Source organism: Polypterus senegalus, chromosome 14 (assembly GCF_016835505.1).
Source record: "Polypterus senegalus isolate Bchr_013 chromosome 14, ASM1683550v1, whole genome shotgun sequence".
NCBI lineage: Eukaryota > Metazoa > Chordata > Cladistia > Polypteriformes > Polypteridae > Polypterus > Polypterus senegalus.
The window spans coordinates 47,956,027-47,980,286 of record NC_053167.1 but is presented as its reverse complement, the minus strand read 5'-3'; the positions used below and the strand labels follow the sequence as shown (position 1 = coordinate 47,980,286).

The 24,260-nt window shown below is 37.5% G+C and overlaps 1 protein-coding gene across 1 annotated transcript in view; it reads right to left on the bottom strand.

Moving 5' to 3' along the window:
- The window catches only part of col9a3 (collagen, type IX, alpha 3), a 102,634-nt gene that overhangs the window by 29,554 nt on the left and 48,820 nt on the right, over positions 1-24,260 (bottom strand). Inside the window, exons 11-22 of the mRNA XM_039735554.1 lie at positions 23,286-23,342; positions 22,785-22,838; positions 18,247-18,300; positions 17,980-18,033; positions 14,991-15,044; positions 14,332-14,385; positions 11,939-11,992; positions 10,443-10,496; positions 9,354-9,407; positions 7,914-7,958; positions 7,637-7,690; positions 2,383-2,436 (exon numbers count right to left, since the gene is read on the bottom strand). Coding sequence (XP_039591488.1) covers positions 2,383-2,436; positions 7,637-7,690; positions 7,914-7,958; positions 9,354-9,407; positions 10,443-10,496; positions 11,939-11,992; positions 14,332-14,385; positions 14,991-15,044; positions 17,980-18,033; positions 18,247-18,300; positions 22,785-22,838; positions 23,286-23,342 — 642 coding nt within the window. The remainder of the gene's footprint in view (positions 1-2,382; positions 2,437-7,636; positions 7,691-7,913; positions 7,959-9,353; positions 9,408-10,442; positions 10,497-11,938; positions 11,993-14,331; positions 14,386-14,990; positions 15,045-17,979; positions 18,034-18,246; positions 18,301-22,784; positions 22,839-23,285; positions 23,343-24,260) is intronic.

Sequence of the window (24,260 nt, the reverse complement as noted above, 5' to 3'; positions counted from 1 at the left end):
AGGCTTCGGAATGCTCTCCAGTAAATCACAGAAACTTGTATTAGTGACTGTAGTATCCTTCGGCATGTAGAGTTCGAGAATAACTCGGGTGCACAAGTGCTTGCGAGGACAAGACAAAACCTTGTGTTCTGCTGGAGTCCAGGCACTTCCAGGCAGGTGCATTGAGAAGGGTGGAAACTCCTTTGAGAAATGACATGAGCGGTTTTGTTAAGGTTTGCTCCATTTTCTAATGCATCCCATTTTCTATCTTTAGCTCCCTCTCGTATATGTGTTTGCACAATAAAGTATGCCTACTTATAAAAAAAAATAAATTCCATGTTTATAAGTTTTTAGCTAGTTTAGTTACCCATCTATGTTGGGTACATGACTAATTCAAAGTTGTAGCTGAATAAACAGCATTTGATTTAATTTCATAAGTAAATACTTATTTCACTTTATAATGCACAACAGTCTTACATTTAAAGAAATATTACAATAGAATTGAAATAATAAATATACTGCTATTCATATAAAAGTCATCTGAGGTGAATAGATGTCAGCTGTCAAGTGATTCCTCCATTATAAACAACATTTTTGTTGTATTCTGTGGAGCATAAATAGGCACAGACATGTTTGAGGTCAATTGCGAGCAAGCAACATAAATCTGCACAGGAGAGAAACAAACTCCTCTTGAATCAATGCCTGTAAATTCTCAGTGTCTGAAATTTAGTTTTGCTTAAAGTCAGAGCAGAGCAGACATGAGTAGGACATTGGAGAAGTTTAAAAGAGAACATCAAATTATTAAGAATTGCTCTATCGCCTGTGAGTATTTCTGCTATCATGTGACTGCAAAGAGCTGTAACTTTCAATGTATGGTTTCAAACATTCATTTCACTGTTCTTGACTTTTAGAATCCCATATTAGATACTTGCTTCTGGCATCAGCAGATCTTGGATTTAAATTGGTTATCTTTCAAGAAAGCATATTATTTGAAATTGAATACAAAATGGAAATAGCAAGGCGTACGGACTTTATTCCACAGACCATGAATGGCTAGATCTGAAAGAGTGCACCCTCAGCAAAAATGTTTAACTGTCAAAGTCCATTAAGTACCAGTGAAATTAACAAGTTCACCGCCGGCGGAAGTACTGAGTTAATGTGTACACTGCTTTTTTTAAGTTTCATGACAATCTGTTTGTATACATCCTTGAATTGGGACTAAAAATATAAGAAAATAATGTGTTGCATAAGAAGATTTCTCAAGGTACTCATCACTAAGCGCCTCCCTACTTCTCCTTAGCCAAGCTTAAATTGAATAACATGATCCATATTTTGCAACTGTTACAGGGTATACCAATGAAACATGGCTCACAAAGGGCACAAAATAACATAAAACATAAAGTAATATGGAAGATAATTCAAATGCATGATACAAGAATACAAGAATATGCATCCATCCATCCTTTATCCAACCTGCTATATCCTAACTACAGGGTCATGGGGGTCTGCTGGAGCCAATCCCAGCCAACACAGGGAGCAAGGCAGGAAACAAACCCGCACGCATTGGCGCGCACACACACACTCACACACCAAGCACACACTAGGGACAATTTAGAATGCAACTAGCTGAAATATAAACATTTAATGCATAATAAAAACTGAGAGCACAGAGCAGTTTGTGTCCATACAACAGCTACATACAAGATACAAAACCTGGAATGCACCACAGAAAAGGTGGGTGGGATTAACTAGATTTAACCCCCAATGACAGAAATGGTGAGAGAATTCCAAAGGCCTGGAGCCACCTACTAGGAATTACGTAGCTAGGAATACTGAGAAGGCTGACATCACAAGAACAATTTCATCAAGTGCCTGGATCATATCATTGTCTCAAAAACATTCCATCCATCCATCCATTATCCAGCCCGCTATATCCTAACATTCCATTTGAAATACAACAAGATCAAATACTGCGGGTATTTTGTGTTAAAGCCATTCAACGACCTCAGACACTGAACCGTAGAATTTGGCAAGTGAGTAGATGTTCTCAGCCTTTACGTAATTACTGGCAGGATTCAGCTTGATGACTCCAGAACCAGAACTTGATTGAATTTCCAATCATTCTTTTTACCTTTTAGCTGTTGTACTGATTCTATGTCTAACACGTTGGGGGATGTAATGTAAAGATGGATGCATTTCAATGGAATTCTACAGAAAGCAGCAGGACGTGTTTGTTTCAGATAATGATATTCTCCAACAATTAATTGTAGCTTTTCATTAAAAACCCAGTTTTATCATCTTTGAGAGTCAGCTGCTCCAGCATCAGTGAATGATCGTCATTAGTGACCACACGTCCAGTCTGCCCATTAATCTGCCTTAATGGATACAAACAAAGTCACTTACTGCGAGCCCTCTGGGTCCTGCTTCACCCCTCTCTCCAGGAATTCCTTGGTCTCCCTAAATAATTGAAAAAGAAAAATGTAGTAAGGGTTGGAAATATTGAAAAAATAATCATTTTGTAAATTAAATGTTGCAATTTTTAATATATATTCATGAAATATGGAAAAGAAAACACTTTTATTGATAAAATAAAAAAAAATGCTTTTCGTAAAATCATAAAATAGCAATTTGATATCGGACCACTCCATAGTGTAGCCAGGTAGGTTATAATATATCCACTATTATATATTTGTACAACTTTTCAAATAAATTAACATTGAAAAATTAAAACAAAAACAGCACCTTTATATTTTTAAAGCATTGTTTATAAAGCTAAGTAAAAAAAAGCACTGTAATGGTACAATATTCAACAATAAGATTAATGTACAATTTTAGAAATAACCTAAAAGCACTGGGCACAGGGCTGAAATGGACAGCTGTACTTAAAGTTCAACACACCGGGGCTGGAGGAGTAATGAAGTGACATGATGGCGTGGAAATCCATGAGGACAACCGGCAGACTTCAGTCAGGTTTCAACTGAAGCTCCCAGTGTTGCAATTTCTGAATTATGTCCACAGTATAGTAAATTTAAAATATCTGGATACTTCATATTGCATGTTGTCAGACACGTGCAACTAGAAGTGAGCTGAGTGGACCAAGAGGAGGTAATTACCCGTCAGGCCAGGGGGTGGCGGGGTGCACTAAACCTACCTCTGTTATCTTTGCAGGCTAAATACAGGAAAACCTGCCTGATTCAACGTCACTTTCTGGTTCTGGTGGCCAGACTGACGTCACTTCCAGTTGTGGCACCCAGACTGACGTCACTTCCAGTTGTGGCACCCAGACTGACATCACTTCCGGCTCCGGCCAGATGACGTCACTTCCGCCTTTTGGCTTATAGAGCCACCATCTTTCCTTAACTGTTCAGTTCAGTTCAGGATTCAAAACAGTGCACATGAGTGCTGTGTCAAAACCCTTTTGCAGCCAGAGAAAATATATGGGTGGCTGCCCCAAACCTTTTTACGTGTGTCATGGCTATTCATTTCACAATGTATACATGTCTACTACAAAATATAACTGAATTTAACATAAAGCTATTGCATTTCCACATTAATTTATTATTCTGTTTATTTATTCACATCTTTATGAATGACTTTTTACGATTTATTAGGTCATTTTAAAAAATCCAACATTTCAGTATGTCTTTTGAATTCAAGGCAGGCAACAATGATTTTGAATAATATGTCAAATCTTTGCAAGGTCACATCCTCACTTTTCCAAAAATGCAGCAATTACTGATGAGCATTACAAACCACGCTGTACTAATCACGTCAGAGGCCTGACCCCAGTCAGTGAGCGCCACACTCAGAAAAACGCGTTCAGAGATTAGTGGACGGGCAGTTATATACTGTAAGTCTACAATTCAAGAATTTCCAACCTAACAGCAATGCATTTTTACTGTGAAGTATACTAAATACATTGCCAGTGCTGAATAAATAGGGATGTTAACAGGGAGAAGACTCTGTAGCTATGGCAACAGTTATGAACGTTTACTACAATTCCTTGAAAACACTTTACATCACTGATTACAAATAAATGATAAAGAGACAGCCCTTTATGGTGCATAAAAACACAAATGCCAATGGTGTAATATCCTGTCTACCAGTCCTTGACAAGTAAAAAGTCACAGCATTACCTATCAAGTTATTACAAAGTAATGCTCATATATACTCTCCAGCTTCCATAAATGCTTACAAGAGATGGAGGAGACGTTGTGATTCAGCCCTTCTCAATGTAAAGTATACAGTAGGTCCAGCAGAGTACCGCATAATGTTTGGGACATGTACACATTGTTTCTCGATGTGCTACACAGCTTTAATGTTGTAATTAAACAATTCAGATGTGATTCAAGTGCACAATCTCAGATTTAATTAAAGGGTATTTTTCTACATTTTGATTTCTCCATGTAGAAATTGCAGCACATTTCATACATAGTCTCGCCATCTCAGGGCACTGTTATGTTTGAGACTTGTATATTAAAGTAGTCATGTTTAGTACTTTGTGGCATGTCCCGTGCATGCAACAAGTGCTTGTAGTCTGCGATTCATAGACATCACCAGGCGCTGTCAATGACCGGTGTGGACTGTAATCTGGCCATCCCGTTTCTGTAGCTTACTAGTGGTTTGCATCTTGCAGTGTAGCTGCTGTATTTCTGTTCATGAAGTCTTCTTCGGGTAGCAGTCAATGATAACTCCATACCTTCCTCCTGATAAGAGTTTCTGATCTGCCACAGTGCCGTATGGGGATTTTGCTTCAGTCAGGTTTCAGTCAGGTATAGGGATTTTTCTTCATTATTCTTTCAACAGCAGTCTTGCTTGGCCTGCCAGTCTCTTTGGAATCACTATACTCCCCAGAACACTCCTTCTTCTTAATAATATTCCACACAGTTGATTTTGGTAATTGTAAGGTTTGGTTGATGTCTCTTAGTGGTTAACTCTTCTTTTTCAATCTCATAGTGGCTTCTTCGAATTTCATTGGCACAACCCTGGACCTTGTGTTGTAAAATGGCAACAACAGGTCCCAAAGGTAATCAAAAGTTTAGAAGCAGGACTATATGTCAAAAGCTCTCTTAAACCTGCACTAATGAAGCTATTAAACGCACCCGAGGAATCACAAACACCTTGAAGCCAATGTCCCAAATATTATGGTGCCCTAAAATTGGGGGGACTATGTGTAAAGAGTGCTGTTAATTCTCTTGTGGCTACACTGCAAGATGCAAACCACTAGATGAAACAAGTTGGCCAGATTACAGTCTGAACCGGTCATTAACTGTGCCTGGTGATGTCAACTGTTGTCTATGAATCACAGATTTTAAGCAGTCATTACATGCAAGAGATATGCAACAAAGTAGTAAATATGACTGCTTTAATATACCTGCCATTACTGTACCCCAAATGATACGGTGCTCTAAAATAGAGGGGCTGTGTATAAAAAGTACTGTCATTTCTGCATGGAGAAACCAAATGTATAAAATATACTCTTTCATAAAACCTGAGAATATGCACTCTAATCACATGCAAGCTGTTTGATTACAAATTTAAAACTGTGGTGCACAGTGTCTTTACATCAAACACTATGAAGGGCTCTGTAAAAATGCTACTGTTAACAGATAACAATCAATTTTGTAACAATTTTCTGCCATCCCTCCCTATCCTGAATTACATCAAAGGAATCCAAATGATAGAAACTGAGGATTTATTTTTTTCCATTAGAGGAGAAAATATCACATGAAGAAAAAAAAGCTACAACAAAAACAAAAAGTGAACCAGCCTCTTTGCTAGGCTGCTCTACAGACAGATCCTTACCTGACTGACTGGCTAGTGAGGTGGCTTTCCATATTTTTGCACCCGCTAACTATCAGTCTAGGCCAGGGGTCCTCAATCACGGTCCTGGAGAGCCGCAGTGGCTGCAGGTTTTTGCTCCAACCCATTTGCTTAATAAAAAGTAACACTTCTGCTTCACTTTAGTGATTTTGAGCCCTTATTGCTTAATTTTGTCTTAAACAGCTATTTTAATTGCTCCTTATTATCAATAACATGCAAATGACAAGAGAGAGCAGCATTTCTCCATTTAGCTTATTTACATTTACACCTGTGTGTATTTATCTGCACTTTTGGGTTTAATTAAATACTTGGAAGAAAAATGAAGAGAAAAAAAGTGAAGGACTGAGAATTACTCGTCCATTTTAGCCTTCAAATCATTTGCATGATAGAAAGGGAAAGAAAATCTAGGATATGAGAATGACCTGACATAGCAGAGTTAATTTAATTTCATAGCTTGTTAGTGCTTTATTGGCAAGAATTGCTTTCTAATTAAGCAACCAGGTCAGAACAAAAACCTGCAGCCACTGCGGACTGGGATTGAGGACCCCTGGCCTAGGGCCTTAATTACTGCTGGCCTTAGGGTTGCCTGCCAAGCCTTAGAATCATTTATGCTGTCTCGGGGTGTTAGCCTACAGTGACATCTACTAGCTTGTGAACGAATTATAACCTTAAGAACTAAGTGGCCATGCTGTGTAGCAACAATAGCTTCTAGACAGGTAGGCAGACAGACAGTCAGATGGATAAACAGACACCACCTGGAGGTTGTATGGTCTCTTTCTTTTGCACGGATCCCCTCTCTAAGCTTGGTCTAGAAGAATTGTGCTGTGGCCCCCTGCCAGTGCTTCATGGCTTTCATCTTCTGCCATGTGTTGCAGGTTTCCTCCCAGAGTGACACTACTTTTCTATCGCTTGATGGTACTGCCACAGGGTACCTCTCTCTAACATTATTGGACTTGCTTCGCCTGCCAGTCATGGTCTGTCTAAATTAGTATGCAGATGACATCTCCTGCGGCTCTGATGTCGTTTGTTATTCTAAAGCCCGGAGGACCTTATGCTTTAACACGTGCTGAAAAGGCAACTGAGTTTTATGTTCACTCATTGGCCTAAACTTTGAGATTTAATTTTTTACTGTTATTACATACAAACATTTTCTGTTCTTTCATCAACACAACTTGAACTAATAAAGAGAGGCTGTTATGACAGTTGACACCATTTTTGTTCCAGCCTGCCACTATCCCGATATAAGCCATTATGTAGGTTGGTGTGGGTGTGATTATATGTGCCAGTGCTGTGGTCAATACTAAGATATGCCATTTTCTTCAAAGGATGTTCTAACAGTTATTTAATGGTTTATGTGTTTATGATTTTTGTTCAATTTAATTAATTTATTTTGCATTAAATGCATTTCCTTTAAGCAAAATATTTACGCACAGGAATCACGTAATAATATTTGTTGTATATCTGAAGAGGTGGAACTGGAGTCTTTCTTTCTTTCTTTCTTTCTTTCTTTCTTTCTAATTTTTGGTACTATCATGTAGCTTACACATCAACACTGTTTCCTTAGGTCCAGAATGTTTGAAGAGCTTTAGCTTCATTAAGACACTATTTAATAATAATTTTGTGACAAATGAATAATGTTTAAGCAACTTGACCTAAACATAAAATTAAAATAGTTGTGTCCATTTCTTCCAAGATCCAGGCTAATTTAAATTCAAAATATTGACTCTTCATTCTCTGGGGTCTACTATTGGCTGAATATTAATAGAATGAATAAATAGATATACAAAATGTTTCCTTAGTCTTAAGGCCCTATTAGAAGCAGTCAGATACATACTGGAATACCTGGTTCTCCAGATGGGCCAGCCTCTCCCATTTCTCCTTGATCTCCCTGAAAAGACATTCAGCATTACTAAAAAAATGATGAGTTTTCTTACAATGGCAGTACATTAGAGTTTTACAACATAGGACTTCCAGAAAACAAATAAATTATGGTTAAAGCAAGCGCATTATCATGTATACCATGCACTTTAAAGGAAAACAATGAATAGTTTGGGTAGCACTGCACAAAATAAAGAAAATTCAAAAAAATTAAAAGAGCAACATTTACTTACAATCTGACCTTTAGAACCTTTGGTTCCAGCCTTTCCCTGCAGTCCCTACAGTTAGAAAGTAAACAGACACTGAGTTAAACAATTTAAACCGCACTTTCACATCATTTCCTATTTTCTGAGAGATCTGGGTTAGAAAGACTTGTATTGCTAAGACTAACTTGTAAATACGTAACACCCTTAATAAAAGGAGGCTCTTTCAGTTCACTCTTTCCTGTAAATATTATGCACATTTTGAAATAACTCCAAACTTGATTCACTTTTTCCATTTTTGTTCAGTTATGAAGATAAATACGAAGGATGTACGTGTTTGTATCCTACTGCATGTATCAGAGCCCCTAGCAGGTTGGACCAGCTCTACTCTAAATTGCTTTAAAAATTCTACAGATAAACATGGTCATCTAAAAATGTCTTTCCTAAAGAGTGGACAAGAACCACCATAAGACAGAAATAAAATAATCTCTAGAATATTTTTGGCAACTGGACATTTTGTATTTTGGAATGTAATATGTACTAGACAGCAGCTGTAAAAGCCATTCATAATATTATCACTGTGTCTCAAACAATGTCCATTGTGGACTGCATGAGGTAATAATAATAATAATAATAATAATAAATAATTCTTTCCATTTATATAGCGCTTTTCTCACTACTCAAAGCGCTCAGCAATTGCAGGTTAAGGGCCTTGCTCAAGGGCTCAACAGAGCAGAGTCCCTTTTGGCATTTACGGGATTCGAACCAGCAACGTTCCGATTGCCAGTGCAGATCTCGAGTTCACAATTGCATTCGTAGAAATTGACTAAAAACTAATTTTTTAAAGCATTTCTCAAATTGTACCAATATAATTTACTACTCAGATAGGAGTGTATACTTAGTTAATTTCTCTGAGCCTGGTCCACCTAGGATGTACAGAATTCAACACAAGCAAGCTCCTCCATGTTTCTGGTCCTGCCCGACACTGTCTTATTAGACACTCACCGACTAACAGCTCTTCTCAAGCTGTGTCAGATGGAGCTCCTTCACTCAACTTAGAGGCTTAGAATAACATATTGGCCTTTACTAATTTGTTAGCTTGGCACATATTTGTATTCAAATGAACCAGCTTTCAGGTTCATGCTGGCTATTGGATGTGCTGTAATACTTAATATCAGAATGAAAAAAAAAGACAGAACAAGGGAAACACATATTTATAAATAACAAAGACAGACACAGCAGGATCACTGTGTACATCTTGAAATTTAATTTAAACTTTCCTCTTCTCTGCCTGCAAGAAATACACGTATTAGTCCTGAACGAAAGAGGCCATTGTATAAAGGCTGACAATAATGATATTCTGCCTTTAATATAATTTTTGTCCAGCAGTTGAATCTTGTGTACTTTAGGATGTGTGTTCTCTGAGGTAGTAAGTAGAGTATTTATTCAAATGTTTAAAGTTTTACTTACTGGGAGACCATTCGGGCCTTTTTCTCCTGGGACTCCTGGTCGTCCGCTGTCACCCTAGTGTTTTAAAGAAGACCAAGCCCAATGTTACATTTCATAATAATGGTCTCTCTGTTTGAAATGTACACAATACTTTATTGCTTGTCATTTTCTTTTACTAAAATACATTCCATATCAGCCACTATTGTAAGCACATGCCTTCTATCAGCCATTTTGAACGTTGGCGACAACAACATTTATCTCTGTAGTGCATTTTCATACATGGAATGTAGCTCAAAGTGCCTTACAAGATTTTCAAAAAAGAAAAGTTAAATTTGGCAAGAAAAATGAAGAATACATAATACAAAATAAATCAATGCAGTCTTGACAATGCAACGTGACTTGCCAGCACTTCCGGCTCAGATGGAGAACTCGAGTTTTTAATCAGCCTGGAAGTACTTTGGGGCTTCCGTCCTTGTGATCTACTAGTACTTCCAGGCTAGGCGAGAACCTTGTCTCCCAATGTCCTACAGCCTCCCCTGGCAGCATCCACTGTGCCTAGCAGGGCTGTGATGCCGAACTCCATATCCCATGGTGCCATCTAGCGTCTTGGGGGAGGCACTGCCCCAAAGTTGCTGCCTTCCCCTATCCTTCCAGTCTCTGGGCGTCCCACCTGGGTTGAACTGCCGGCTGTCTATTACATCAATCTTATATAACATTTGATATATAATTGGTAGAAAAGTATAATTCTTATATATAATATTGTATTTTAAGTCTCTAAAGATGAGTACAACAATACAGTCAGATGGCCAGGAGGTTAGAAAAATAAATAAAATTTCAGTTAAGCTGGAGAAAAACCAAAATCTGAAGGGATCCCAAGGCCAACAGACCACCAAAAGCACACTGGCCATTCTACCTAACATAAATATTCTTAAGTCCATTCCATTCAGACAATGCTAGTTGATCACAGGGTAACATTTTAAATACTGTAACTGCCAGGAATGTTTCTTATTATAAAGTCTGATCCATCAGTAAAATACATATAGTAGCACATATGTTACCACTTGCCCAAATAACATTTTGTTTCAGAATACAAAACTATTAGTAATCCACCTTTTCTCCATCGGTTCCTGGTGTGCCATCTTTTCCATCTCGTCCTGGTATGCCCTAGCAAAAAATTAATACAGTAGACTTAACAATATGATATTAGTTTTTTTGTAACAGATTTAAATGTGAGCCAATAAGAAGCAAGTCAGTTTTTTCACACGTGAAGGTGAAGTTAGAATTAAGCAATCATATTCCTTTTCAGGAACAATGCACACAGCTTTTAATAAATATGAACTATGGGCAGAGACTCCAAAGCACAGATTTTGTAAATTAATGCGCAGAAACATGTTAACTGTAAGAACCTTTCACAATTCACTTTTTCATTTTGGTAAGAACCTATTAGTTTAAAAAGCAGACGTCACTGTACTACCCTCTGTCATACTTTATTCACTTACATTCTGTGATCGTTTCATACCATATTATCCAAAATGAATTTCCTTGACCAAAACACTAGACCTTTCAGGCAAGGTTAATTGTCTGTTGAGATAAAAGTGTTTGCACGATCCCTCATCCTGTCAACCCTTTTAAATTATCTTTCTGTGCATTTTTAGTTGGATGGCATACCTGACCATTGTGTAACGTGAGCAGGGTCATTGGGGCCTGCAGCCTATCCCAGCAAGCACTGGACACAAGGCAGGAACATTCCCCTGGACAGGGTGCCACTCTATCCAACTCTCACACTACATACCCATTAGGGCCATTTTGGCAGTGCCAGTCCACCTAAACTGCATGTCTTTGGCCTCATTCTGTAATGCTTAACTTTCTTGTGCTCCCAGTTATAGAAAAACAATTCAAAGTGAACATCAGCAATATTATTCAATAAATCACATTTTTATAATAGTACTGTAATATAAAAAGAGACATTTCACTCTTCTCTATCCACATTTCTACACTAAATAATCATTCTGTAAAATTAAGATACTCTTTGCTTCATTTTCTGTATTAATTACTTTTATTTATAATAGCTAAATATTAAATAGCTTTAAATGTCATCACCATAAAACCTCAATTAGAGCAGGCATTAAGACATTACTAAAACTGTTTTTTTCTTCATATACTTCTTCAGCTATGTGGTCATTATAATTGCATTTACTACAAGATAGACATTTAAAATTTTGCTTTATTGTGTTGTTAACATGATTATAAAATAAACTGTCAAAGAGTTCCTGCTACTAATGAGAATAGGGAGATTACTGAGTTTTACTTTGATAAGAAGGTACTGAATATGTTACTGCCTATAACAAAATTATCAATTAGTAATATTTACAGTTTAACTAATTATTAAAGCAATATTTAAATTGTTGTAGTATTTTTCAATTATGAATATATCCAAATCTTTGTATCTGTAGCCTGTAAATGTTCCTGTCATGGGGCACACTAACAGCAGGAAGATCCCTGACATCAATATCTGAGATCTGAATGATGGATGAAGGTCATAGCATCTAAAATGGATGTCATTTCATTTTGTCACATTCAGTTTCTGAGAAAACAATGACACATACCGGATCGCCTTTTGTTCCCGGTCTGCCTGGCATTCCTTTTGGTCCGGGCCTCCCCTGCACACAAGAACAACATTCTGTTAGAGTACACCATAAACGTATTGATTGAAACCTTCTAAAAGTACAGTTTGGGACAAAAATTGAAATAAATAAAAATGCAACAGCCTTAGGTCTCTACATATACTGAATTTTACAGCTTGTTTGGGAAGCCATGTTCTACATATGGCTTTGGACTTCTGTACATTACCTTTCAGAACCAAAAATCCCTAAATTCATCCATCCACTTTATGTGGCTGTGAAGAGCTGAATTCTGCACCACAAAGTACTGAACATTCCACTGGAGCCACTTCTGGATGGAATCCCAGTGCGTCAAAATGCACACTGATGCAAACACTCACATTCGTGTAATGACGGCCAGTCTAAGATGGCAGTTAACCAAACCCACATGTCTTTGGGATGGTGAAGGAAACTGGAGAACTAGAAGGAAAAACTTAAGTGGTCTTCAAAGAGAATGTGAAAACTCTACACTGTGATAGGACAAGGAATCAAATCCTGGTCCTTGAAGCTGTAAGACATTAGCGCTAACCACTGGAACATCCTAGTGCCCAGCTGCTAAAATTCCACAATGCTTCTTACTAGCCCAAATTCTAAATTAATCATGTATAAAACGAAGAAACACCTTTGAGAACCTAAAAGTGCTCAAATTAAACATAATGCAACTGAATTAAAATCTGCCAAACTCCCCTAGCATGTACTTTTTTCAATAACATTTTATTTTAGGAAATCTACCACGGCCTTACACTGTAAGGACAAGATCACACTTCTGTGTTTTCCAGCATTATTTGTACGGCTATATAACTTGGGAAATCCATAGCATGCCAGTAAAATAAATTACACCATATAGCCCCTGTTCATATTACCATGAAGGAGTGCTATGTATTTTTTTTTTAAATGTAATATGCTACATATTTTCCATACCTACAACACCCCATTTTTCACATTAGTGATTTTTTCCCACAGGAAAATGCACAACAGAGCAACCCCTTGCCATTTCCTAATAATTGTCTTTTCCTGTTTACTGCAGATGAGGCAAAGTATGTGTAAGCGCCACAGAGAAATGTGCCCAGTAGCATTTCTGTCTCCAAGGTATCTTCAGGATAAAAATCACCATGATTGCCACAATAACATAACTGGCATTGTATTTATTATCAGAACAACCGCAACAAATGTATGGATCAACAAAAGTACTGCACATATCAAAAAATGACTACAGTGGGTTTCTTTTTCATTTAAACATAAAATAAGTGGTAGACACCTCTGGAATTAGTCCATGAAAACTCATAAATCTATGTTAAAAATTCATGCCACTACACAAATACCTCCTGTTTAACACGTATACATTAATTTGAATCTATACATACACATAGATGCGAATCAGGCATAAGAAAGAACCTAATTCAGCTGATCTTCTGGAGCAGGATCTTAACGAGGCCAGTGATTGACTAGACCAGGTCAAGAACTGTACCACACCCTATGACTAGCAGAAAAGTTGTGTCGAATGGTGGTAATCACTTTCTCATAAACATTATGGAACACACCAAAATGATCGATTTAAAACAATTACTTTTCAAATTTGGCAGATATCATTGTTATCTGCTGAACACTTGTACACTCTATGAGGCACTAATGTGGTCTCCTCTACAGGTAAGAGCAATCGTATTGCTAGCAATATTTTGGCCAACACTCAGAATACTCTTACTGTCCTCCACAACTGGTTGCATACCTGTAATCAAACATCACAGGCGAGTACTCATAGAAGAGACCTAGGTGTCTAAGCTAAAAAAAATATAACACCAGTGTTATCTGTAGAACAATGCCATCTCAACACTATAGCAGGCACAAATGTAGTTTCAACAGCAAAGAGAAATCCCACTACTCCCACCAGTGTAGTTTAAGTCAAGCACACAATCCAATCCAATAGTTAGCATTCAATATGAGTTGTCCCCTAACGGAGGCCAAGACTTGGCCATCTATTGCAAAGCCTTGCAATTGCAAATGAACACAAAACGATTGGCCACCTGTCATTGCTGTTATCTGCCACCCTTCTGTAAGTGGCCAGTAGCAAACAAGGTGAAGAATACAACATTACAGAACTGTTTTCTCCATATCAAACACAGGCTGAGCCAAAAGTGTTTTAGTGAAAGGTAGAATATATCAGCCTTGATGCAATGTCAACCAACTCATAACTCAAGTCAGCAATAACTGCAAACACATTTTTCTATGTGTTAATAAACAAGAGTTAGTATTTTAGGTGTTTGTTGACCGTATATAATTATTTCCTAACTATATATATGAACTAAGGTTTCATCTCCAAATACACTAATTTGTTTACTTACTATTTCTCCCTTGGGTCCTTTAAAGCCCTGCGGTCCCTTCTCTCCTGCATCACCCTGGAAAACAAACAGGAAATGGCCAAAACATCAGCTTTGCATTTGTGTAGAAGAGTGGTAGACGAGACGACTTCCAGAATTTGGCCAAAGGACACAAAAGTTCAGGAGAAGCAGCCAGGAATGACCCTGTGAAACTGTCAATGACAGCTATAGTACATAATTAAGCCACCTTTGCGTAAAAACAACTAAAAGTGTTTGACATTTCTTTAGCATCTTTATTATTTAGTGGCACAGTTTATTTTATTTTGATAAGTTTAATCACAGTCTTACTAAAAGAAGGCAAATCATTAATCTCTACATAAACATATTTGGCACCATTTGCTGATAGTCACTGTCATGTTAAGACCTTTGACAGTATAACTAGACAATAAAAATAGCTTTTACTGCTGGGATTGCTTTTGTGAAGGTAATAGAGAAGATAATAATAATTTCCCAACAGTAAAGAGTGTTAGGCATTTTTTAGAAGTCTCAAATAAATTCACTTATTTAAAACAAAGCTGGAAAGGATTTTTGTTGCAGGAGAATTTAGAGGAGAACTGAGAAAGCCAAGTAAGATTTTATGAAACTTATGAAGTTGTAAAGAGTTTAACTTTGACTCTTAATACCGTTTTGCCAATGACTCCAGCAATTCCAGGTGGACCTCTGAAACCAGGCAGACCCTAAACAGAAAGAAGGAAGAAATGTATTTACAGTCACAGTCATTTCCTTTTATATGACAGATATCTAGCAGGATTTGACTTCATGATACAATGAAGTTTACAAGTTTGTTTATATCAAATGTTTCTTGATGTGAAGATTAATATAACAAACTTGGTCTCAAAATGGATATGGTTACTTCAAAAACACACACTTAATGTACAGTGATGATTCATTTTTTGGGTCTCTATTTTAGATTTGGGTTTCATATTTCCATCAATCTCCTCTGTAGAGTCTCAAAATTTAAAAAAAAGCACAATTTTCCCCAAGGAAAATATTTACCCCGTGTACCTATGTAAATATTTTCCTTAAAACAAAGGAACAAAATGTGTTTTTTGAAATCAAAAGGTCACGAGTACAAGTGGGCAAAAAGATGTCCCCACTCTGTATAATGAAGACCTCAGAAGCACTGGAAGTCCGTGGAGTAAAACTGCTACTTCAGTAGATCTACAACAGTCGATCGAGGTGGACTGCACATGTATTTAGGAGCCTATAGCTGCTCCTCAATACATTTATCATGCAGACATTGACAAGAGGCTTAGTTGGTATTTGACTAAACATCAGAATCAGTAAGACATGCAATCTAATTGTCTTTAACTATGGATTGCTGGTGCCAGATGTGGTGATTGTGGAGTCTTGGAAACTGCTACCCACCCTGAGATTTTAATGCTCTATAGTCTCTACATTTAATGGCAAAACACAACATCCAGTGAGCAGTAGTCCTGGATAAAAACACCTTGCTAAAGAAATAGGTCAGATCTGAATGGCCAGACTTGTTCAAGCTAACAGAAAGTACCATGTACTCAATTAATAGCTCTCTACACCAGTATTGCGCAGAATGCAAAAAGCATTGAACCTTGAAGCGGCAGAAGACCATGCTCGTTTCCACTCCTGTCAGCTAAGAGCAAGATCATGAAGATACAGTAGGCATGTGATAGCCAAACTGAACAAGTAAAAATTGGATTAAGGTTTCCAGGTCTGATGAGGCCCTGCTGTGACATGCAAATGGTAAGGTCTGAATTTGGCATAAACAGCATGAATCCATGGATCCATTCCATCTTGTGTCATTGGTATGAGCTGGTGGTGGCACTGGCATGGTGTGGAGAATGTTTTTCATTAAGTCTCTTAGTATCAGTTATTATTTGAACGTTACAGTGTACCTAAGCAATGTTGCTGGTCTTGTCAACACAATCTGTCCTTTTCAAGTGGATACTTCCAGCAAAATAATGCTCCATATCTCAAAGAACTAATCATGTAAAAATGGTTTAATAAATGGCAGTGATTTTAGTCTACTCCACAGACCACCCATTGAACACTGTATTGAACAGTAGTCCAGAGAAGATCTCAATCCTAGAGAGCACCAGTTGGATGAGAGCAAACCAGAAGATTTGTGGGTCTAATTGGTCTCAACACTGTCCACAACCAGACACCCTACAGAAGTCAGTGAAAGTCTGCTGGGTTATTTTGAGTGTTGTGTGCAGTACAAGTCAAGAGAGATTTTGATTAAGCAGAGTAACATGATTATAAAACAATTAACTAGAATACATTGTGTAATACAGTAGGTGGCACAGTGGTGCAGTGGTAGTGCTGCCGCCTTGCAGTTAGGAGACCCGGGTTTGCTTCCTGGGTCCTCCCTGCATGGAGTTTGCATGTTCTCCCTGTGTCTGCGTGGGTTTCCTCCGGGTGCTCTGGTTTCCTCCCACAGTCCAAAGACATGCAGGTTTGGGTTTGTTCCTGTGTTTGCTTGAATTGGCTACCCCATGACCCTGTGTTAGGATATAGTGGGTTGGACAATGACTGACTGACTGACCTTGTTTAATATCGAATTATAAAAAAATAAAAAAAGGCCCAATAGAAAGTCCAGAAACAAGCTACTTGTCTTATTCAATGACTCCACCAATCCTTCCACCTTGTCTAAAAAATCAAAAATAATATTAGACTTGACTTAAGTTTAAGTGTGGCAGTTTGGCTCAAACTCTTACTTTAAAATCAGGTCTCATTTGCAGTACGGGTTCATAGACAGAATTTAGTAAAGGTAAATTTTTTACAAACTTTAGACAATACGTGCTTATAAAGGGAACTGTTAATGCACAGAGAATTACCAATTAGTGTTATTAAAAGAGCACCCAAGGAATCCTCAGAACTCCTCTGTGTTACACTTTGGAAGTGCTAGATAAACAGGAATTGGCATGACGTGTGATGTTGTATGGATTGTTGTCAGTAAAACTTTTCTCATGATCTTACGTATATCACGTCATTGGGATAGACTTTAGTTCAGTCTACATTAGCAAAGGGTAAAGTAAAGTAAAGAGGACAAATAAGAAATAATGAAAAAAATAAACTAATGCAGATTAGAATCTATGGTGTTCAAGACAATTTAATTTAAAAAATGAATTTAAAAGCAGAAGCATTTACAGCACTTTTACCACATGGATGACGCTTGAGGAGATGTGACGAACACTCTGAATGGTAAACGCATAATGTTTATGTAATTGTCTTTTTTTGTGAGTGATACTTTAAAAAGTATTTTGGAAAATTAGAAACTTTAATAAATTATAATAATACAGTGAAATACATATGAGGCTCGTTTAACAGAAAAATGTAAAAAAAAAATAAGCCTTCACTCAGCTCTTGGCGTTTTATAAAAGCTTTACATGCTTATATAAACCAATAATTACTGCTGGAAATTTGTGTATTCATGTTTACAACAAATTATATTTACTTTCATCTTTAATCCAGTAAACGGAGGTGTGTACACCATAAGATGTTGCTATTTTGTCTTACACAAATATAAATGAGGCTTTAATTGACTAAAATAAAACTAAACCAATTCAGACACAGTGTGTGTCTAAGACCACACATCATTATTCTGGAACCATTATACATTTTGAAACTCACCCGGTCACCAACTGGACCCATAGGACCCATCAGCCCCCTTAGACCTCTGGACCCCTAAAAACAGAATACATTTTTATTATTTTTTTATTAAATATGAATACAGTTTTAATAATTGTCCATTCTTCAGTTGTAAAGATTGGGTGCTAAGAAATACAAATCTCCTTCATATGCTTTATTAAACTAGACACTAAGCCTTAGAAATAATTAGTTAATAACTCCTTGAGTAACATGGTGGAGTAATTACAATAAAAAAGATATGCATCCAACCTGCAGTCCAACAGTTCCAGGTAGGCCAGCTGGGCCTGGAGGGCCTGGATCACCCTGGATGAAAGAAAAAATAAGAATTAGTCGAGTGCAGTATATGAGATGAGGTGAGGTGAGGTGAGGTGAGGTTAAGGGGTCATACTCAGCTTCATTCAAACAAGACAGCTTTCCTTAATATTCCTACCCTCCACTTCATTCAGTCACAAATATTAGCAGGACAGACTTTGATTCTCAGCAACTGCTAATGTCAAAGTAGCATTGCTTTTTTTGCATCTCCATTCATTAATTTACTAAGCCTTTCAAAAAAAAAAAAAATGATGGGGTCTGAAGCCCATTCCAACAGTGCCAGGTGCTTACTTCATTACAGAGTTGCACGCATTGCTGGCAATGAGGTTGACGGTGGCTGTCCATCCCCAGCAGACTTAAAACATCCACTGTTGCTTATACTGGGCTAATCAACCTAATGTGATTGATCCCTTTATGGATAATATCTAATAGAACTGGGTAATCCCAGTTATAAGATTCTCATTCACAAGATGGGACAGACAAAATGCTATTCAATATTAAGTAGCATCCCTTATACTGTATAACTGTGTTAGGAAGTTGAGCAAAGGAGAGCTCAATCAGCTCAAGCGGCTAAGCGGGCTCATGACTGACCAACTGCCTCTTCCTTTGTAGCGAGTGTTAAGATATTAGCAAACACAAACTGTACACTGCCGAGAATTGACGTTGAGTCTTCAACAGCAAATCCACTTGTCTATGAATGGCCAAGAAGTCAACAAAACATTTAGTCAGATTGGCAGACTGTGGGCTTTGGAACTTTAAAATAACATACCTGTATGAGTTGTCATAAACTTTATATTGTATCTACAGGATATATAATTTTCTGCTGGTGGCAATGCTGTATGATTGGTGTTGTAGCTTTTGTAATTTCCTTTAGTATCAAAATTCAATTCAACTAGCTATCATATAGCTTTTAATGTATCTAGCTGGAACAATTATAGTTAGTAGAATAACATGTATAAATATTCTTAATAGAACTGTATAAAGTAACAATGAATTAATTCAAAGCTTAGAAATGGGCCAACTTTGAGCTAAACATTTTGCACAAGCACTTTAAAGGAAAAGATTTCTTTCTTCTCTTGTGTCTGATTCATTCTGTAATTTATGTCATTAGGATATAATGTTGCTTATGCCATTCACTAGGATTTCTTTAACAACATTTGGTAAACGTAATAACGTAACATTCGCAAGCTCAGTTCAGAGTTATGGAGGTCTGACTTGGTGCAGCAATCAGTCTAATTAAGGACCGGTACATGATGCATTTCTGTTCTATATACTTATGATTCACTTAGCCTATACAAAATGTCTTTTATGGATTTTTTTGTAGCATTAGGCGAGTTAATTGCCAGGAAGTAGTTACAATTGTGCACACAGAAATCAGTTTAATGAAGACTGCAGGATACAATCAAAAATGAAATGGCTTCAGCCTGATAATGTGTTTGAACCTTGGTCACCATACACAAAATGCTGTGATGGAGTGTGTTGTTAATGGTGCAATGTAAAACAGGAACTAATATATTGATCGCTGTCACACATCACTCCCAGGGCTCCTCTAAGATATGTAGTACCACTTCGGGGCAAAAGGAGCACTGTCGCTAACCATATCCGCTCATTTTCCTCCAGCAACATCAATAAGATCTCCCTGAAGGGCACCTGACTCAGCCCCTTCTGGTTTTTCTGCAATATATTGTGAGCTGGCAGAACGAGACATGACTCTGTGAATACAGCATTATGGCGATCCTGTAACTTTAAGTAAGCCAAACCGTGGCTAATTTGCAGTTATTATTTTGTTATCTTTGCGCCTGTGAGTGCCTGTATTTTCATTATAATTTTGAAAAAGTAAATGGGGACAATCGATTTAGCACCCCAACATTCCTTTGCTTGGGACTTGTAGTTCTTCACTTGTCTACATACAGTAGCTTAGTTGGTTTACAACATGACATGTACTGCATATAGGAACAGTGTGTTTGTTTCATTTCCTTTGTTACTGTACTAGCCTGCCATACCTTACACATGATTTGTACCAAAAGGCTATAATGACAGCCTATAAGAGCTATAATGATGATCCACTTGGGAATGTGCAAATGGCCTTAAGACGGTCAAGATCATGTAAACTAGCAGATCTCAACTGTGTCATGTAACCAATAGACACTGAGCATACATCACTTCTAAGCTCTGATGTCATGTTACATGTTGTGTTTGACAGAAATACTTCAGACTGAAAGGTCTCAAGCCTAATAACGGTAATGTAACTGGTAGGAAAATAAAAACAAAACACCTCCAGAGATACCAAGAGACAAGACACTACATCCATTCATTCTTAGACATACTTATCCTGGCAGCATTATGTGCAGGTCAGTTCCAACCCAGCATGGGAAGTGGAGTATTAATGCATAGCAATTCAGAGTCACCAATTCACTTAGCACAAATGTATTTAGGATGTTTAGGTAAAATCACAGAAGCATGGAAATAGGTTCAGACTATCGATGGGCAGTGGACAGTGACTGGGTCCAAACTTGAGCTCAGGTCTTCTGAAAAGCAGCATCACAAACTATTGTGTCTCCATGCAAGTGATTTATAGACAGCCAAGAAGGTCAGACTGGCTCTTTTTGTATGTGTTTCTTATGCTTTGGAAAAGAATGTTTAGTTTAAGTGGAGTTTAATTCTGTTTTAAACAGAGGACCCTCGGAGCCATTCCTGAAGGTTATGTCATTGACTAGAGCAACATTTTTCATGTTTGACCTTGAATGTTTACAAAATATGCTCATTAACGATATGGCAATGAACAATTTTGTATTGCTGCTTGTTTAATCAGACCGTCTTTATTATTTTCATGCTGGTGCGTATCAGATCCCATTTTAAGAGCCCTATACCTTAATAAAAACATAAATGTCTATCTGTCTGCGGATCTGTAGGTCTGGTTGCTTTGTCTCTGGCATTCCAACAGATGGTGCATCACAAGTATTTGTAGTAATCTCATTAGCCTAGGAAACTGATTTAATGCTATTACTTAAATATGCAGATGTCTATTTGGCCACATAACTGGAATGACATGTTAGCTGTCATGTGGTGGAATGGGCCACAGTTATATTTGAATAGCACAGATAGGATTTAAAATTATTACCAATTAAAATGTATAGTAAGTCCCAGGAAAAGTCAATTCCATATCAACATTGGTCCAGCACTTTTAGTGTATGGCCCCTAATATTATCATTCATTCTTCTATTTGTTCACTTTCTAAACACACTTATCTACTCCAGTGGTCCTAAGAAATAAAGCTCATCAGTGTGTTTACATACACACACACACACAACTGTGATAATATGAGTAATCCGGTTAAGGCAGAAACCTTTTTTTTTTTCTTTAAAACCTTAGTTTACATGTGTAAATATCCTTCTGGAATTCTCCATTGGCAAAACGCTCCGATGTCATTAAACTGTACAAAAAAGTGTTACACATTATCAGTAGAGAGCATGAATCTAAAAACATGCATAAAGTCTGTGATAATTTTCTTGCACTTTATACATATGATTAGTCCTTCATGTGCTGTGAAGTAAATCACTTTCATCCCCATTTTTCATCCTCGATTTCAGCCACAGTTGTTTTATGGTAAGAATACTGGCTGCCTCATCACCCGATCATACTGTTTCAACATTCCTATAGCAAATAGATGGACTGAAAGTAAACTGACACTTTACTAATATGTTTCTGTTACCGGATTGCACACAGCACACTCTTTTCTACTTGGCTCTGTGACTGTGCCCAGCAAAGGAATGGCATACCAGTACGTGTGCCTCTTGCTTTACCCCCAGTGCCACTGTGATAATAATAACTACTTACTACTAGTAACTACTTAGTGCATGTCACTTTTAGCACATTACTGCTCCCAAGATTGTGCTGCTGACCTAGCATTGTATGTTCAGTTCATCAACATAAATTTAGCATTTCTGAAATATTAAGACAGATTGTTTTAGCCAGGAGAAGGAACAGTATGATCACTCAAGCATTTTCATCAGGAAATTTATCTTGTGGATTCTTCTTCCTGTGGCTGGTGAAAGTGTGTGCAAAGCTATGCAGGGAAACAGAGTGCAACGGACAAGTGCAGACAATTACATTCTTAAGTGTACCTTGGTTAAGGGTTTACATGGTCACATAACCTGGTTACTCGCGGAGATATCTATGTGTGTTAACCTGTTTTCTAAGGGAAACCAACAGCCTGGATTCTCTTTTATCGGAGTAAGTGTTTACATAGAATTTTAGAAACTGGTTTTCTATGAGTACCTGGATTATTAAAGCACGTGTAAACACACTCCGTGGTAAAGAACTGCTCCCCTGTCATGCCTTCCTGCTCCTGTCCTATCCCCATTGCTCTTTCTTTCCTGAAATCTGTAGCTGTTATTCTTGCTCCTTATTCTCTTTCATGTCCCAGTGAGTTGCCTCTCCCAAGAAAACAATTCACAATTCTGAAATGTACCTACCTTCTCACCAATTTTTCCTTGCTCTCCCTTATCTCCTTTGTGGCCCGTGTGACCCTAAAAAAAAAAAAAAAAAAATGACAAAAACTTGATTAGAGGAAGATTCAAGTTGGATTAATGTTTCAATTATTTAAACAGTTTGGGAAGCTTAATAAGATATTTAGCTCTCTAAGGTACATAGAAACAGAAAAGAGGACGTGTGACCTGAAACATAGGAAAGAATGACCACTGAAATCTGAATATTGTAATAAGACACAATATTTATTAATATAATTATAAATATTTGAAAAAAAGGCTTTGCTTTCATATGATGTCAAGACAGATAATAAATAGACAAAGACACATGAAAGAAAAGGCTTATTAGGCCTGTGTGAAAACGTCTTGAGACACACATTGACCCCAGCACACACTAAATACAATTCTGTAAGCTATTTTCGAAAACATCATTTAAAAATATAAAATATTATTCCCAAGTCCAGTCATTAGTGAAGCTTTTTAAATTACCTTGAATCCTGGCATTCCCGGAGGACCTGATGGGCCAGGTGGACAAATAGCAGGGCACTGTGGAAATAAAATTACTGTAAATGAGTCTGAAAATAACTTTCTTTTTTATCTGAATGGTTATACGACAATACTTCCGTTCCATAGTGGGAAGTTAAGCACCGTTGGATGAAGATAACTACATCTCTCTATTATAAAAAAAAATCCTGGAAAGGAAAAGCAATGCGATGATACGTGATCTTCTCGGAAGTTATCGGAAGACATTTAAAAGACCCACGAGACAAAAAAGGTCTGGCCACAGAGCGTCTCGCGGGGATTATAAACATGAGACTTGGAGCCAAGAGATTTTCCCAGGGATGTGGAACATGAGATTCTTGCAAGACATGCCCTTCTTATCAAATAAGCCAGCAAAACATTCAGTCATGTAAAGGCATGTAGCACACACAGATCCTGTGCTCTCAGCAAAGAAGAAAGAGCAGCGCAGAGAAAAGAGACCTCAAAGCGTTGGAGAGAAAAAAAGGCAGATAAGAGATTATGAAAGCAGTGGAATTTGAAAGGCTCAAACAAAAGATGGAGCGATACACATGCAGAGAAAGGTACAGAATATAAAAAAAAGTAAATTTTGAAAGTATTGTAGCGCCCCAGCCAAGTTGAAGCCTTTTTTTTGTTGTGACTGTTAGGTCCGATTGAGGGAGTACAGTACGGAAGACTGATAGCGGGGTACTGATTGTTGCGGTAAGGGGTAGGCGAGACCCGTGGGAGGAGGGGTTGGAGAGGGTGCTAGAAAGTTGTGTTTGAGGTTACGAAGTCAACAATTGTTCAAGTAGAACTTTTGTGACACTTTATTACGTCAGTCGCTACAGTATCAGAAAAAAAAGGATAGTTAAGATCGCATTAACGCAAACAAAAGGAAAATAATCATCAGAACCAGGTGTAATTGAAAAAAAAGCAGGACAAATTGAGGTCAGAAATAAAAGG